A 15,208-nucleotide genomic window follows, 5' to 3' on the forward strand; every position below is an offset into this window, starting at 1 on the left:
TCAAACCTAATGAATCTGAAACCCTGGGGTGGGGCTGAGCAATCTGTGTTTTAACCCGGCCTTCCCTATAATTCTGGTGCTTGCCCAAAAGAAGCACTGCCCTACCCTACAGATGGGAGACAAACACCCAGAGAAGGGAAGTAACTTGCCTAAGTGCAGGGAGCGCTTAAGGGCAGAGCCAGGAAAAGCATCGTATCTCCACAGTGCAGCACAGCTGCTCTCTCAGTCGGCAGACTTAGAGTAGATTCACTGAAGTCCATCAGGCAGCTTGTTAGAACAAAGAAAAAGTACTGAAAAGTATCTAAACCAATTTCTGATGTCAGTGGGCACTGGGTTCAGGCAGGGAAAGTGGGGACAGCCACTTTCAGAGAGGGTGGGACCCCACTGAGCCTGGAGCATTGGACAGGCAGCAGGCAGCTGGTACTTCAGATTCAGATTCAGGCCTCGGCAGAGCACAGGCCCAGAGAAGGGTGTCACCAGCCTGTTAAGAGCCAAAGAAGAGATCAGCTTAGCTGAAGAAACAGTCACCTCTTCTTTGTACTTACAGGCTTGTCTAGGACCCCGTGACAACTGTTGACTACCCCTTGGGTTGTAGGGGGGGGTGGGGCGGTGTCCCTGCCTGGCCTACCCCCCACTGTCTGCCTCTTGCCCCTTAGTGACACTTCCTCTCATTGGTTCAGGAAGTCTGGCTCCCTATCCTCTGTGTAGAACTGGACAGAAATAAAACCCACTTAGGAAGGTCAGTGTGTTTCCCAGAAATCATGAGACATTCTTCAGAGCTTAGTGAAAATGGGAAATTATCCAAAGCCTTGGTTCCTACGTTGACTGGCATAAGAGTTAAAGCCAACCAAGTAGTGTGTGTTTGATTTTCTCCTCTCCAGGGGCTGCTTTGGCCATTCTACGTCCCACTCCATCCATCCATCCCCTCCTTCCATGTATCCTTCTCTAAACACAGGAGAGTACACAGGTCCCATCTGGAACCACCTGGCCTGGGCAGTGTTGCTTTAAGGAGCTAGAGAGGGGGAAAGGGAAGGCATTTCTGTTTCACCCTCCTTCAGTCCTCTCCACCCAACCCTGGCACTAGATAGTAGAACTAGGTGATTGGGCTGTGGAATCTTTCCCAGGGAAGTAAGCATGTGAAAGACTTCCTTCTTTACAAGGCAGAAAGGCTCCTTTACCCGAGGCCTTCATCTAATTGCTTCCCTAGCCTTCTCCTTTAAAAAAGTTTACCTCTAGGTCGTTATTTCCTGCCCTTCCTTGGATTCCTAACCTACTGTCATCCTCCACCGATGCTGCTCTGGCCAAGGTGAGCCCTTGCTAGTCCTCATGTGATTGGGACCTCTGGGCAGCACGGGGCACACATGCCCTTCTTCCCCTTCTTTGCAGGTAACTCTCCTACATGGCTTCCTCTTCTTCCTCCCTGGGGTCTTTCCTCCGCTGCCTCCTATTGTAACACTGCCTGCCTGTCAGTGTCTGTCCCTTGCTCTTTGACCCTGCTGCCACTGGGCTGGCTCAGACCTCACCCTCTCTTCCTTGGACTTTAGCACCAACTTTCTAGAGTCTCCAGGCAGCTGGTCAGCCCCAGCCTTTTTCAGCCACTGCAAGAGGACTTTTTCTGAAATGCAAGTCTCATCAAGGGAATACCGCTCTGAACACTTCTCCTGTGGTTCTGCATCTCCTTTAAGACATGAATTCAAGTTCCTGGCTTAGCGACTCTTGACCCAATCCCTGCTTAACTGTACACCTTAAGCTCTCACTCCTTCATTCATCCTCTGCACCAGTGGGCCCCTACGTGGAGACAGGCAATCTACTTAGAATTCCTTCCTATTCCTAATTGTTTTTGTCTTTAAACAAAGCAAAATTAAGCTTTGATGATATTTACTATATAGATTGACAATAGTACATGAATGCAATTTATAAATAAATATACACATAAATGGGATATGCTTAAAACATTTTAGAGATGGAATATATGGTTAAAAGAGCTTGGTGGCCACTGCCTAGTGTCATCTTGTGGTCTTACTGCCCCATCTGTAGTGTCCCTGCATACCATGCTTTTGAACACCTTTACCCACTTCTCCCTCTACTGTATCAGGGTGAAGTTAGTTTAGGGTAATAAATATTCAAACATGTACCTTAAAGAAGCTACAAGTTTGTTGTTCATCTTATAAACTAAGTCTGGAGGTGAACAGTCCAAGAATAGTATGACAGCTCCAAAATCATTTGAGAGCCAGGCTCTTTGAACTAACTTTTCTGCCCTTCTCAACTCATGGTTTACAGCTCATGGCTCAAAGTGGCTGCTGTATCTCCACCATTACCTCAGTATTCCAACCAACGGGAAAAAGGACAGGGTGAAGAGATATATGCCCCCCCCCTCACTTTAAGGATATTACTGGTTATTAGAGAGAGAGAATGACATTTATTAATGGTAAAGGGATCGAGTTACTAGGGTGATACCACCATTCCAAATCTGTATGCTCTGCATAAAAGAGTTTCACAAGTGTACAAAATTGAAGGATAGACAAATTCCTGGTAGTAGTGGGAGTCTGTAATAAGCCTTTTTCAATAAACAAGAAAACAAAACACAAAATCAGTAAGGTAAAAAAATAGAGTTGTGAAAAGTATAGTTAACAAATTTGACCTAATTGACACACAGAGAGTTCTGTACCCTACAGTGACAGAAATCACATTCTTTTCAAATACATGTGAAATATACACCAAAAAAAAAAAAAAACGATACATCCAAGAAGCTTCACTTCTGCTTACATGCTGTTTGCCCACACTTACCAAGAAGGGATGCTGAGAAATTTCATCTGCTCCACGTGGCCAAGTATCCAACTAAAATTGAGTGATTCTAGTCTTAAGGCAGAAGTGGGGAACAAGTATTAGCAAAACCAGCAGCCTTTGTGTCTCCCTTCCTCTTTCCCCTGGCAGCTCTGGTCTTGAGAGCACTACACAGTGGGTAAGAGTTTGAGCAGAGTCAGAAGCTCCTCATTCTAGTCTGGCCTTGCCACTTATTTGCTATGTGACTTTGGAAAGGTTATTTGACCTATCCAAGTCTCAATTTCCTTATCTTGCCAAATGGGAATAACCTTACTTCATAGGGCTATTAGAAAGATGGAACAATATACTGTCTTGTGCCTGACACATAATAAGTATTCGATAAATGTTAGCTGCACAAAGAGATTAATAACTTGGCCAAGGTCACACGGCCAGGAAATGACAAGGCTAGCTTTCTGATCCAAGCATCTGGCTCCCAGCTGGTACTGACACTTTTTTGGGACCTCTGCCACCCCCAGCACAGGGGCCCACATACAGTGGGGGTGTGATGGGGGAAAGAGCACTAGGCAGTGGGGATAGGCCACTGCTACCACCAATTAGCCTGTGACTTCAGAGAAGCCATTTGAAAATGTATGTCTTAACTCAGACACGTGTTGATTTCCTTATTCCTTCTACAAAAGGTTGAATTAAAGTGAGCCCAGAGGTTTCCGCTGACCCTGACATTCTAAGGTTCTATCTTTTCTACCGCTAATGACCGGAATTTCACTATCAGAAGTGTTTTCCTTTTTGTTAAATCCAGTCTTATGCCTGAACTTTAAAAAAAATAGTTTTCCTTTACAGGGTCCTGACCCTGTAAACGATTCTGTGGCATGAGTCCAGTGGGCTCTGATTGGGAGAGGAGGGGCAGGCAAAGAGGGGAGAGAATGAAGACAGGAGAGGCTGGGCCCCAAACGAACATCAGTTTCCTAATGGCCCACAGTGGCCCAGAGAATCTCTGTCTGAATGACCGTGTAATAATCCCCGTTCCAGTCGCCTGGCTGAGCCCATCCATCACCGTTTTGTACAGGCTTCCTTTTTTCTCCTTTTGTGTTTTTTCTACCACCCTGAATCTCAGACTAGATCAGAGAAAAATAGGTTTCGTCTTTTTTTAACGAGAAGACTAAAAGTCTTAAATTACATTCTTCAAAGTCTGCAAATAGAAATCCCAAATAAAACAGCCACCTTTCTTTTCTCTCTTCCTCTTCCCCTGTCTCAGGAGCCCATGAGCTTGAAATAAAAGGCAGAGCTGTGGCTCAGAAAGAAGTAATCTGGGCTCAGCCCGGCACCAGCCAAGGAGAAGGAGCAGGACTCTGGCAAGGAGGGCCCCACTAGAGGTGTGGAATTAGGGAGGGAGAGATAGAAATAGGCCAAACCAATCCCTCATTGCTTATAGTTATAGAATAAAAGAGGTCTCTAAAAGGGGGACAGTTTCTTAAGGAGCCACTTTTCTGTGAATGTGAGTATATGTGTACAGGTGCCTGAGGCACAAGGAGGAAACCACACAGACTGTCATTCAGACTTACTGAGAAGCAAACAGGATTCCTGGACACAGTAAACCTCCACTTTTGTCACTCATTGATGTCACAGTTCTCAGAGAGTCCATGAGTGGGCATTAGGGCAAGAAGAGGGAGCATGGTTCTGGGGCAAAGACTAGGATCCCATTTAATCTTCATAACAACACCATTTACAGATGAGGACACTGAGGAATAGGATTTGTCCTAAGTCTCACACATGTTATGACACATCCAGGTTTGATCCCAGGGAATCGGACTCCAGCGCTCTTGCATTTCTTTCTGCCAAACCACTAGGCCTGCTGACAGCTTCCTCATTGGGAAAATTGAGGTACAGGGGGAGGTAGGGTGGACTGAGTGATCATCGAGATCCTTTCTAGCACAGATGCTATGATTTGGGGCTCATGTCTCACCCATGCATGCAGAGGTCCTGTTCAAATGATGCAGAGTGCAGGATTTTGATGCAAAGCAGGTATGCTCTGGCGGGGGGTGGGGGGGTGCACAGGGGGCTGGAGGAGGCAAGTAAACTTGTGTCCTACAAACCTGATGAGATAGGAAGAGAAAACAACACAAGAAAGCCAGTGCAAAGTCTTCAGGAAGACTTGTAGGTTAGACCTGTATCAAAAGGACAAACAAAAGATCTAAAGGTCTTATAAGTTCTGCCCAGCTTACCTCCTTTGTGTCAGTAGCCTTTGTGTTTTCCCGCTCTTTGCTCCAGGTTGCACAGTCACAGCCTCAGACCCACCTGACCAGATGAGCTACTAAGCCATTTGAAGGGCACCTTGCTGTGGAACTCTGGCTCTAGGAAGGACAAAGTGGTTCTCCATGGACCCACTGGCTCAGCACTTGTATCTTCTTTGCAGGCCCAGCGACCATGGCCCATTACAAGGTGGAGCAGGATGACTGGCTGATCGCCTACCTGAAGTATTTACTCTTTGTCTTCAACTTCTTCTTCTGGGTAAGTGAATTCTGCACACATATACCCCTCCCCAGCGCTGAATGAGTCAAGCCACCTTTGTTTTTTGTGAGTCACCATTCTGGGGTTGATTTCTTCCAAATCAAAGACCACCCATGGACAAATTCTGCCTACTTTAAAGCAAATATGTACATTTGCTACTGAGGGGGAAGAAAAGAATTTATTCTGCAGGTTGGCGTGCAGTCTGTACCACATGGCATCTGAATAGAAGATGTATAAACATAACAATGAGCTTTGTGTTCCAGCCAGCTGTACAAAGGGTCCGGCTCTTTCTTCCCTGCTAACTTGTTGCACCAGTGCCTTGTGGGAAATGTGACTGCCCCAAATAATTGTTTGTCTTCTACAGAAGCCCATTTGCCCTTCATGGTTCACATTCTCAGGCCCAGGCAGAGAAACTGGAGTTCTGGCAGGCAGGGCTGCCTCTGCATGGGATGGGAATGATCCCTATGGATGGCAATGGTCCCCTCAAGAAACCCACTGGGCAAGATCTTTCAGGAAGAGTGGAGTCTATCCACCTGAAGCAATTATCAGAATATTTGGGAGCAGAATACCATTTGTTTCCCCACAAATAGCCAGACTGGAATGTGTCTTTTGTGTTACAGTCTCTCTAAATTTGGAGAAGCAGAGTGCTCAGAGTATAGGTTTTGCAGTCAGCCAGACCTAGGCTTTCCTGTGACTAATGGTGTGGCCTTGAGCATGCCACTTACAATGGCTGAGTCTGTTTCTCCAGCTACAGTCTCAAAATGGAGTCACTTATGCTACGCCTCATGTCACTAAACTGAGATTTAATTACAGTTTTGGCTCTCCCAGAAATGAAATCTTAAACCAGTCAACCAGGAATCACCTGATCCGTACTAGTTAGGTAATCTGCCTGGTAGACCCCTGTCATCCCTTAAAGGAAAGTAACTATTATAATGACCAACCCACTTTTTTTTTTTTTTTTTTGCCTGGTACTACTTCCTTGTTCTGGCTCCCTTCTGCCTATTAGAGTTTTTCATTTTTTAAACTCTGAACTCCTTTCTATGTGCTAGATTGGATACCGCCTGATTCAAATTGATTTTTGCTCAAATAAATTCTTAAAATTTTCAATATGCTTCGGTTTAGCAGATACTGTAAAATGGCACGTCTTAAGTGCTTAGTTCAGTCTCTGCACACCAAAGGCATTCAATAAATGTAATATTTCAGATATGTTAGATATAGAAGCCTGAAAATACCACCAAATCAATCTGCTGATGAACCAGATCTGAGATGCCTGATCATCATGGGAAAAGGGGACACCCTCTTGACAGAATCTTAGAAGATGTCAGAAAGGCAAAGACAGAGATGAGAGATGTCTGAATTTCCAGGGTCTTTCATTAAGGTTGATGAAAGTGCTCAAGATCAGGAAGGATCATGATATAGTAGTTTAGGACTGGCGGACACAGCAAGGAAAGAGTTCTGAAGAGCTTTGAAAGTAGATAGTCATTTGATGCTATTAAAAAGTTGAACGTTTGTTTAAATGTTTTTTGCAAAGTTCCTGAAACAAATCATAAACTTATTTGCAACTTTTATCTTTCTGGGCAAGTTTCCTAGAATAGTGAAGCTGTGTTGATGAAGAGAGTGGAATAATGGGGTCACGTTGCTGTGATCAGTAAACTGTGTGTGGGTGTATATAGTTTCGATTCTCAGACAAAAATCTAATGGGGTGTTTAGGATCCTCGCTGAGTGAGGATTATTTTTAAAGAATAAATGTTTCTCCTGATCATAAAAGTTTTATGTATCCACTACAGATAATTTCTAAAATATTGAAAAGTATAAATAAGAAAATAAAAATTCCCCATATCTCGCTGTATTGAGTTCCTAGGACTGCCATAATGAAGTAGCACAAACCAGGTAGCTTTGAACAACAGAATTTAATTCTCTCATGCTCTGGAGGCCAGAAGTCCAAAATCAAGGTGTGAACAGGGCTGTGCTCCCTCTGAGAATCTGGGTAGAATCTTTTTCGCCTCTTCCGAGCTTCTGGTAGTGTCTGGCAATTGTTGACTTTCCTTGGCTTGCAGCTGCATTATTGCCATCTCAGCCTCTGTCATCACATGCTGTTCTTCCTGTGTCTCTGTCTTCACATAGTACTTTCTTCTTCATTAGGCCCACCCTAATCGCCTCATCATAACTTGATTACATCTACAAAGATCCTAATTCCAAATAAGGTCGCATGCACGGGTCATAGGGTTAAGACTTCAACAAAGTCCTAATGGGGACACAATTCAACCCATAATACTTACCATTCCAGGAATAACCACTGTTGACATTCCCTTTAGACTTTGTCCTGATTAGGACAAGAGATAGTGGTAACCTGAACCATGGGAGTGACAGTGAGGACAGAAATACTTGGAGAGACTCAACGGATTTAGATAAAATTGACAAAATTAAGTTGTTAATTGGATGGGGTTCAGAGGAGACAGGTGTTTAGAATATTTAATTTCTGGGTTGATGGTGGAGCTCTTTATTGCAACAGGAGACCAGAATGATGAGCAGTTGGATTCAGATGACAGGTCAGTCGTAGGCAGGTAAGTTCGAGTTGCCAGGAGACACCTGAGCAGAGATGCTCAGTGGGTAGTTAGCTCATGGCTCTGGATCTCAGATGGAGTTACCCAGTCGGTGTTACAACCACAGAAATGGGTGAGCACCCCCGCCCCAGGAGAGCATGGAGACTGAGAAGAGATCAAAAGCAAGAGCGAGACATGGAGCATCCCAACTGGGCGAGGTGAGTCTTAGGTCAGAACTTAGGGAGTTCCCAGCTGTGGAGCTTTTAGCGCTAAAACCAGAAAAGCCCCAGGAAGCTGTACATCCACCCTAGGGGAGTTGGAGGAGGAGCAGCCTGAGTGGTGAGAAGAAAACCAGCAGAAACAGTGTTATAGAAGCTGGAGATCAGGGAGTGGTCAACTGTGTTAAAGGTTAAGTACAGACATTTCAAGCATTTTAAGGCCTCGAAAGTGGCTATTGGGTTTGGCCACACAGTTCATTAATGGCTGTGGTGAGAGCACTCTGAGGAAAGTGGTGGGGTGGAGATTGAGGATGTGGGCATGAGAAGAGGGGAGCTGGAAGAACCTGAGGTCTATTCTGAGGTGTTGCACAAAAGATCCAAAATCAGACCAGCAAGAAACCAAGCAGCACTCGGAGAGTTGGAGAACTCAGGTTTATTACTCCAGCAGTCCCAGAGGAGCTAGCTTCTGAAGATCTGGGCCCAGAGCGAAGTTGCAACATTCCCTATATAGACCCTTTCTGGCAGGGGCTGATTGGTTAATTTGTCCTCAGACCGTTGCAAAGTGAGAGGAGTTGCTATGGTTATAGGTAGTTACATTGCCGTTAGGGAGTTGCTAGGGGGTACAAACAGTTACATTTGTTGCTTAGAGAGATCAAACAAATGGGAAGATGAGTCTTTTGTCAACTTCAAGTGTGGCCCATGCAGCAAGCATATTTACAGAAGAAGAACAGCTGCTTAGCCTTTTGAATGAAAATTCCTCTTCAGAAGTGCTCAGCCAAAATATCTGTGGATGGGTAGATGGGCCCTGCCTGCCTGTGCCAGGGTCCCCAAAGGATAGAGCAAACAGTAGACATGGTGACCACCCTCAGAGTCGCTTCCAGCCAGAGTGGACTTGGAGTCTGTCTGTTGGGTGTTTGCATTCCTTTGGGAGTGGTGAGAAGAAAGATGGGTGGGTAGCAATGCAGGCAGATGGGCAGCAAGCATGTTACCAGAGCAGCTACCAGTGAGCGGAGCTTCCCCCATATAGATCTCCCTGCCTGAGGCCTAGCTGGGTGTAGACCAGCTTCCCAGGGGCGCATTCAGCCAAGCCTCATCCTCCTTCTAGGGAGTGGGCAGTTTCTGAAGGTCCAACTCTTGGTCTCCAGTCCAGGCTGTTAACTCCTCAGAAGTAGATGTGAGCACACTGCTGCCCCATATTTCCCACAGCAGAGCATAATGTCGCACATTCTGCAGCGCATCAAGTCCCTGGGAACTTAACAGAACTCCCCAGGGATGGGCCTTGTCAATGAGGACCCCACATTCTTCCCATAGGAGAAGGTTCCCTCCCTTCTTGGGAGTCCAGCTGTTGGTCCTCCCCACTGAGCCCCTTTTATAAGACAAGCAGCAGAGTCAGTGTCTACACTGGTGGACACCGCCACAGCCCCATGTGGTTCCCACCCTTCCTCCTTCCTCATAGAATTGTAATGCAGGGCCACAGAGAGAGCCCTCAAATGGTGCCCGTCCACTGTTCACCACTCCTCCCACCATCAGCACCACATAGACACGGTCAGCGAGCCTAGGCAGCATAGGCGGGTTGCCCTGGCTCATATGATTGGGGTGAACCCTCCAACTTCCTTTCTCCCCCAGAATAGTGTTCCTTCATGGTATAGCACCTTGCCACACTCTATGAAAATCCAGCACAGAGAGGCTAGGAAGCCCACATCTTCCTTGCGGTGGTTATGATGCCCAGCATTTGGGAGGCACTGCTAGACAAAGACCTTCCTCAGACCAGACTCTCTCATGTGACCCTCACATCAACCCTAGTAGTCACTATCACTATTATCCTTATTGTACAGACGGGGAACAGGCTCATCCAGGTCAGAATCTTGCCCAGGGTATTACAGTGGTGATAAGCAAAGATTCCATTGACAAACCTGGTATTCTGGTCACTAATAATGACAAATCCATTCCACAGTGTTTATTAAGCACGTACTAAATGCCAAGCACTGTTCTAGGTACTTAGAATACATGAGTGGACAAAGTTACCAGCTTTCATGGAGATTATAGTTGTAGGCTTCCCCTGTGCTTGGCCTTCCACTTGCATCATCCCACTTAATCCTCCCAGCACCCCAAAACTGTGAACAGCTCTATTAGAGCCCCGGTTTTTACAGAGTGAAAGCAATTTGCTCAGAGTCCCAGAGCCGGATCTCAGCTCTCTCCGACCCCTAATGCCCTTGTGCTTGGCTGCCAGACTCTGTTGCCTCCAGCTCTAAGTCCTACACTTTCCCACAGTGTCTTTGGGGGGCATTTATGGATTAGTGAGGTAGCAGGGAATGCTGGTAGGACTGGGGCTCCAGTTTGGGTTCAAGTTCAGACTTCAGTATTTATTTCCTATGGCCGTTAGGTGATATGGACTGAATTTTGACTCCTCAGAATTCATATGTTCAAATCTTAACCTCCAATGTGGCTATTTGGAGATGAGGCTTTAGGAGGTAATTAAAGTTAAATGTGATCATTAGGGTGAGGTCTTTATGGATTGGTGGCCTTACAAGTAGAGGAAGAGAGAGAACTCTCTATATAAGCATGCACAGAGGAAAGGCCGTGTAAGGACACAGTGAGCAGACAGCCACCAAGGTCCTCAACAAAATCAAATCGGCCAGCACCTTATCTTGGGTCTTCCATTATCCAGAACTGTGAGAATTAGAAATAAATTTCTGTTGTTTAAGCCAGCCAGCTATGGTATTTTATTATGGCAACCTGAGTAAACTAAAACATTAGGCAAATCACATAATCTCACTGAGCCTCATTTTTTTCCATGCATTTAATAGGAATGTTAACTTCTATAGAATTAAAGATTAATATTTTTAAAAACATTAAAGATTAATATTTTAAAAAACATTTAGTTTCTGGCACATATGTGGTACTTAGCTATTATGATTAGACTAAGGAGCATGCCTTATCTCTACAGCTTTCTCTGTAGCACTGGCCTGAAGACCAGGGATCATAACCCATGTGAGAAATACATGGAAGCGTAAGAAATGCTTACATGAATTATTGTTCACAAAACTATGTTTACCCTTACTGTGTGTGATGCACTCTGATATTTTCTCTTCTATTTTGTGGTATTTGTTTTGCTTTTCATTTTTTTGTGTTGTTTGTTTTGCTTTTCCTTTTTTCGTGTGGGTTACAACCTACTGCATTTATTTCACAGCCCTGATGGGATGTGAAGTTTAAAAATCCCAGAGCAGGAGTATGATGCAGGCAGCTGTCACCTCCTCCCCAACATGGGCAGGACTCAGGTGCCAGTGATGATATACCAAGCCAGGTGGTCTTGGTGAGACTTTAAACCAAGTTTAAATCCACCAGCTGTCATTATAGCATAATTTGAGGCTTATAAATCATTTTACACTAAAAATAGATTCTCACAATCACTCCGTAATCATCTTTATTCCCATTTTGTAGATGACAAAACTAAGGTCCGAATGATTGGCAATGTTCTATGTCAATTCTGGATTTTTGACTCAAAGTCCGATGCTCTTCCTATCTCCATAGACCACTGACTCATAATCATAGCCTTCGACCCACTGCTCTGATGCTCACTTGGAATCCAAAGTGTCCCCAAGGTTCAAGGTTGAACTTGGGTTAAGATATTCTGATAGCGGTGTTCAGACCTGCAGAGTATGAAAAATATAAGCAAGACTTAATCAGTGTCACAACAGACACCCACATCCAGTACCTTAGCTCCACCCTACTTATGGACCCCTACCCTAGGCCTGGCCCACGCCCTTCACCATCACCCTATCCCTGACTCCCATCCCAATCCCACCTTGCATTTCAATTAACCCAGTGTCGATTGTGACTATTTCACTGAGCAGGGCTCCCTTGGATGTAGCTCTGGGTCAGAAACCAAAAATGCCACCATTCTCATGCCTCCTCGTGACCCTAGAAAGAAAATATGACCCAGGCTTTCCTATGAGGCCACCTAGGAAATGCTTTTTTTCCTCCTCCCATTTCCTACACTGCTCTCTACAGCTCCCATCACCCTGGCAATGTTGTTCTGTAATTTATTATTTTAATTAGCTGCTTGGCTATGTTAATAATCAAAACTTCTCCAACCTCCCAGGAGCTATGCCAGGCTGTAGGAGAACTGGGAAAGCAGTGGCTCCCTTGCCTGGATCAGATCCTCTGCTCCTGAAGCTCTGTCCTGCCTGGGGCATTGGCTGCGGCATTAGTGCTTCCCTTGGGGGCCAGTAGGGCTCAGCCTCCAGGAACTGAGACTGCATAAGTGTGACATGGACCAAAACAGGAGGCAGAGGTGCTGAAAGACTCATGACAGGCCAGGGGAGTGAAGGGGGTGGAGAGCATCCATGCGTCCTTCCAAGACCCCCAAGGGGACACTGGTAGGGAAGAACCTACCAAGGGTAGAAAGCCCCTCACTTGCTTCATCATCTTCCCATGAAACACGGCCTCTGCCTGTCTGAGAAAGAACGGGCAAGGGCTCCGGGGTTGGCGTTTCTGTTGATCTCTTCTTAAGGTGCTAAAGTCACAGGACCTCTGTGGTATTTGGGGTATCGCTGCCTCTGTGCTGTCAGGATCTGCTGGGAGACAGCTCATACTTGAGGACACACATTCGGTCTACACGGGGCCATTGCGGATGAGATCAGTCAAGGATGAAGCTTGTGGGGACAATTATAAACTGCTCCCCCTATACTCAGGTACTCCTGGCTGTGGCCCACATGTCAGGTGGCTTGCTTCATAGGCAAAGGAGCTTTGTGTGAGTCAGCAGCCCGGCTGGTAAAACGGACACTAAACTGAAATAAGCGTTCTGAGTTCTAGTTCTCACTCTTCCTCTGGCTGGTAATGGGATCGTGGAACAGCCACTTCTCTCTGGGCCTCAGTTTCATCATCCAGAATATAAAAGGGATTAGATATGATTCTTTTTCCTGTTCTTCCCTCCTTCCTTCCTTCTTTCTTTGCTTCCCTCTTTCCTCCTTCCATTGGGAGTTATTGGGTATCTACCACGTGTAACACTCCGCTGGGAATGCTAAGATGAATGAGATATAATCAAGAGGCTAAAAGGGGAGAACACAGTAGCAAATACAACAAATATGCTGTGATGAGTGTAACCATAGAAACCCATATAAGGCATGGAGCTATTAGGAAGGACAGAATGATTTGCTGGGAGTGGGGGCAGCAACAGCACAAGGCACGTTTCCTCCAGGTTCTGAGCTGGGTCTGAAAGAGGAACAGGTGATCTTTAGCCACCTCCCAGCTCAGTAAGTCCCAAGAGATCTGCTCTTGTTATAAAGGTAGATGGGTTTGGGAGAGAGAGGAGGGAAATAGTGCTCTTATTTGTTTTATCGGTGGCTCTTTAAAGTCAAAGAGCCAAGAAAAGAATGCCTTGCAGTGGAAAGTGGCCTTTAGCACGGCAAGCTTATCCTTGAAGATTCAGCTCAAATAGAACTGGCTCCAAGGCCACAGGAACATGGGGTGAGCTGGGAGTAATGCTTGCCCAGTGCTGGCAGGTGTTGCTCATTAATACAGTGGCCAGCAGTCCCTGACACAAATTCACGTATGCCCCCAGGTAGGGAACTGGAGGGGGAGGTGGTAAAGTGTGGTCCCTCCCTACTCCCTGCCCCCACCTTCGAGCAGAGAGCTCAGCATGTATCGTGGGGGCTGTAGCTCTGGGATCAGCTGACTTTGAATTTGGGAACAGGGAACCATTCTTTAGAAGCATCCCAGCCAGACCTAGCAGACTGAGCCTTGCTCAGGCACTGTCTCCAGGCCTCTCCCTGAGTCTCCACCTCTCCTTCACAACGGGAATCACCTTCTGATTCATCAGAGTCTTCCCACCCAGTCACCTGCAAGCAGCATGGGGCAGGGACAGTGTCAGGCTTGGGCCCCTACGGGCACTGTGCCTGGTTAGAGTAGGTGTGCGGTGGATGCTGGTTGAAAGAAAAGGAATAGTGAAGGCTTAGGCCGGCATTAAGAATCCGTGGGTGGTACCCCAGGCCATACCAGGGGCTTCCTAGTAACCTGGAGAGAAGTTCGTTCCCCTCTGGGACTCAGACTCCCCTCAAAATTAAAAATTGCCAGGAAGCAGGGAAGAGAATTAATAATGTTGCCCCAGGAACTCAGCCTATAGAAGCAGCAAGGGCAGCACGTGGCATATTTCCCTGGTCCCCCACACAAGTCCTATCCACCAAGTCCACCCCCACTGTGCTGGCTCCTGACTGCGCTGAGGATTTTGAGTGAAGCAGGGTGTGGTTCCCACTTCATGCTGAGAGCTCTGCCAAAGTGCAGGAGACTGAAGAACTCCCTGGCCCAGGAGAGCCAGAGGCAGAAGAGGAAGGGCAAAGAGAACAATGTGAGAACGGTGGGTGAGCAAGGAGACACAAGAGAGCCGAGGCTCAGAGAAGCCGTGTAACTTGTCCAGATTCACCTAACCAATAGGGGAGCTGGGATTCAGCTCCTGGTATGGCCTGGGGTACCACCCACGGCAGTTGGCCTCTTCATCATTCTACTTTAGTACCATAGTTACTGGGAACCTGCAATGTTTTCAGGAAAAGCAACCACTTAAATCATAGTGACTAAATCCCATATATGCAGGAAGGGAAGTAGCAGGAGATGGAGCCAAAAATCAGGCTAAGGTCAAATATAGAAAAGCCTCGAGGCTGTGCCAGGGTTTGGATTTAGTGCACTGGGCACTGGGAAGCTGGTAGCAATATTTCAGCGGGAATGGCAGGTGCTTCAGCACTTGGAGCACAACAAGCTGGCCTCTGGATTGAGCAGAGGCCAGGAGACATACAGGGAGTTGGGGCGGGGTGAGCCAGACTGGGGCAGTGCATGGTGTGGTGTGATGGAGTTGGGTGGGTGTGAAAACAGATGAAGATTGGCACTTGACTGTCCCTAAATGGAGAGGAGGGAGTCCATAGGGACCCTGGGGGTTCTGGTCTAGGTGGGCGGTGGTGCTGTTGGTGAGACTGACCGGGGGAGAAGCATGGATGACAAGTGTGGTTCTAAATGGGTTGGCACACATCCAGGCCAGAAACCCTTGCAGCCGAGCATGAAGCCTGGCATCTAGAAGGTGCCCAGCAAACACTTACATAAGTGAGCCTCACTGCCACTCTGTGCCTCCCTGTGCCATGGGCTCTCCTCTCACTGAAGGCAGAGAACTCC

At 46.6% G+C, this 15,208-nt stretch overlaps 1 protein-coding gene across 4 annotated transcripts in view; it reads left to right on the forward strand.

Annotated features, from left to right (window-relative positions):
- The window catches only part of TSPAN11 (tetraspanin 11), an 80,896-nt gene that overhangs the window by 34,516 nt on the left and 31,172 nt on the right, over window positions 1-15,208 (forward strand). For all 4 annotated transcript variants that reach the window (XM_039869128.1, XM_039869130.1, XM_039869131.1 and 1 more), the window contains one exon: window positions 5,195-5,289. In XM_039869128.1, the coding sequence (XP_039725062.1) occupies window positions 5,206-5,289 (84 nt within the window). In that variant the 5' untranslated portion in view covers window positions 5,195-5,205. Of the gene's footprint in view, window positions 1-5,194; window positions 5,290-15,208 lie in introns of those variants that run through there.

The sequence above is a fragment of the Pteropus medius genome, unplaced genomic scaffold (assembly GCF_902729225.1).
Source record: "Pteropus medius unplaced genomic scaffold, Ma_sr-lr_union100, whole genome shotgun sequence".
NCBI lineage: Eukaryota > Metazoa > Chordata > Mammalia > Chiroptera > Pteropodidae > Pteropus > Pteropus medius.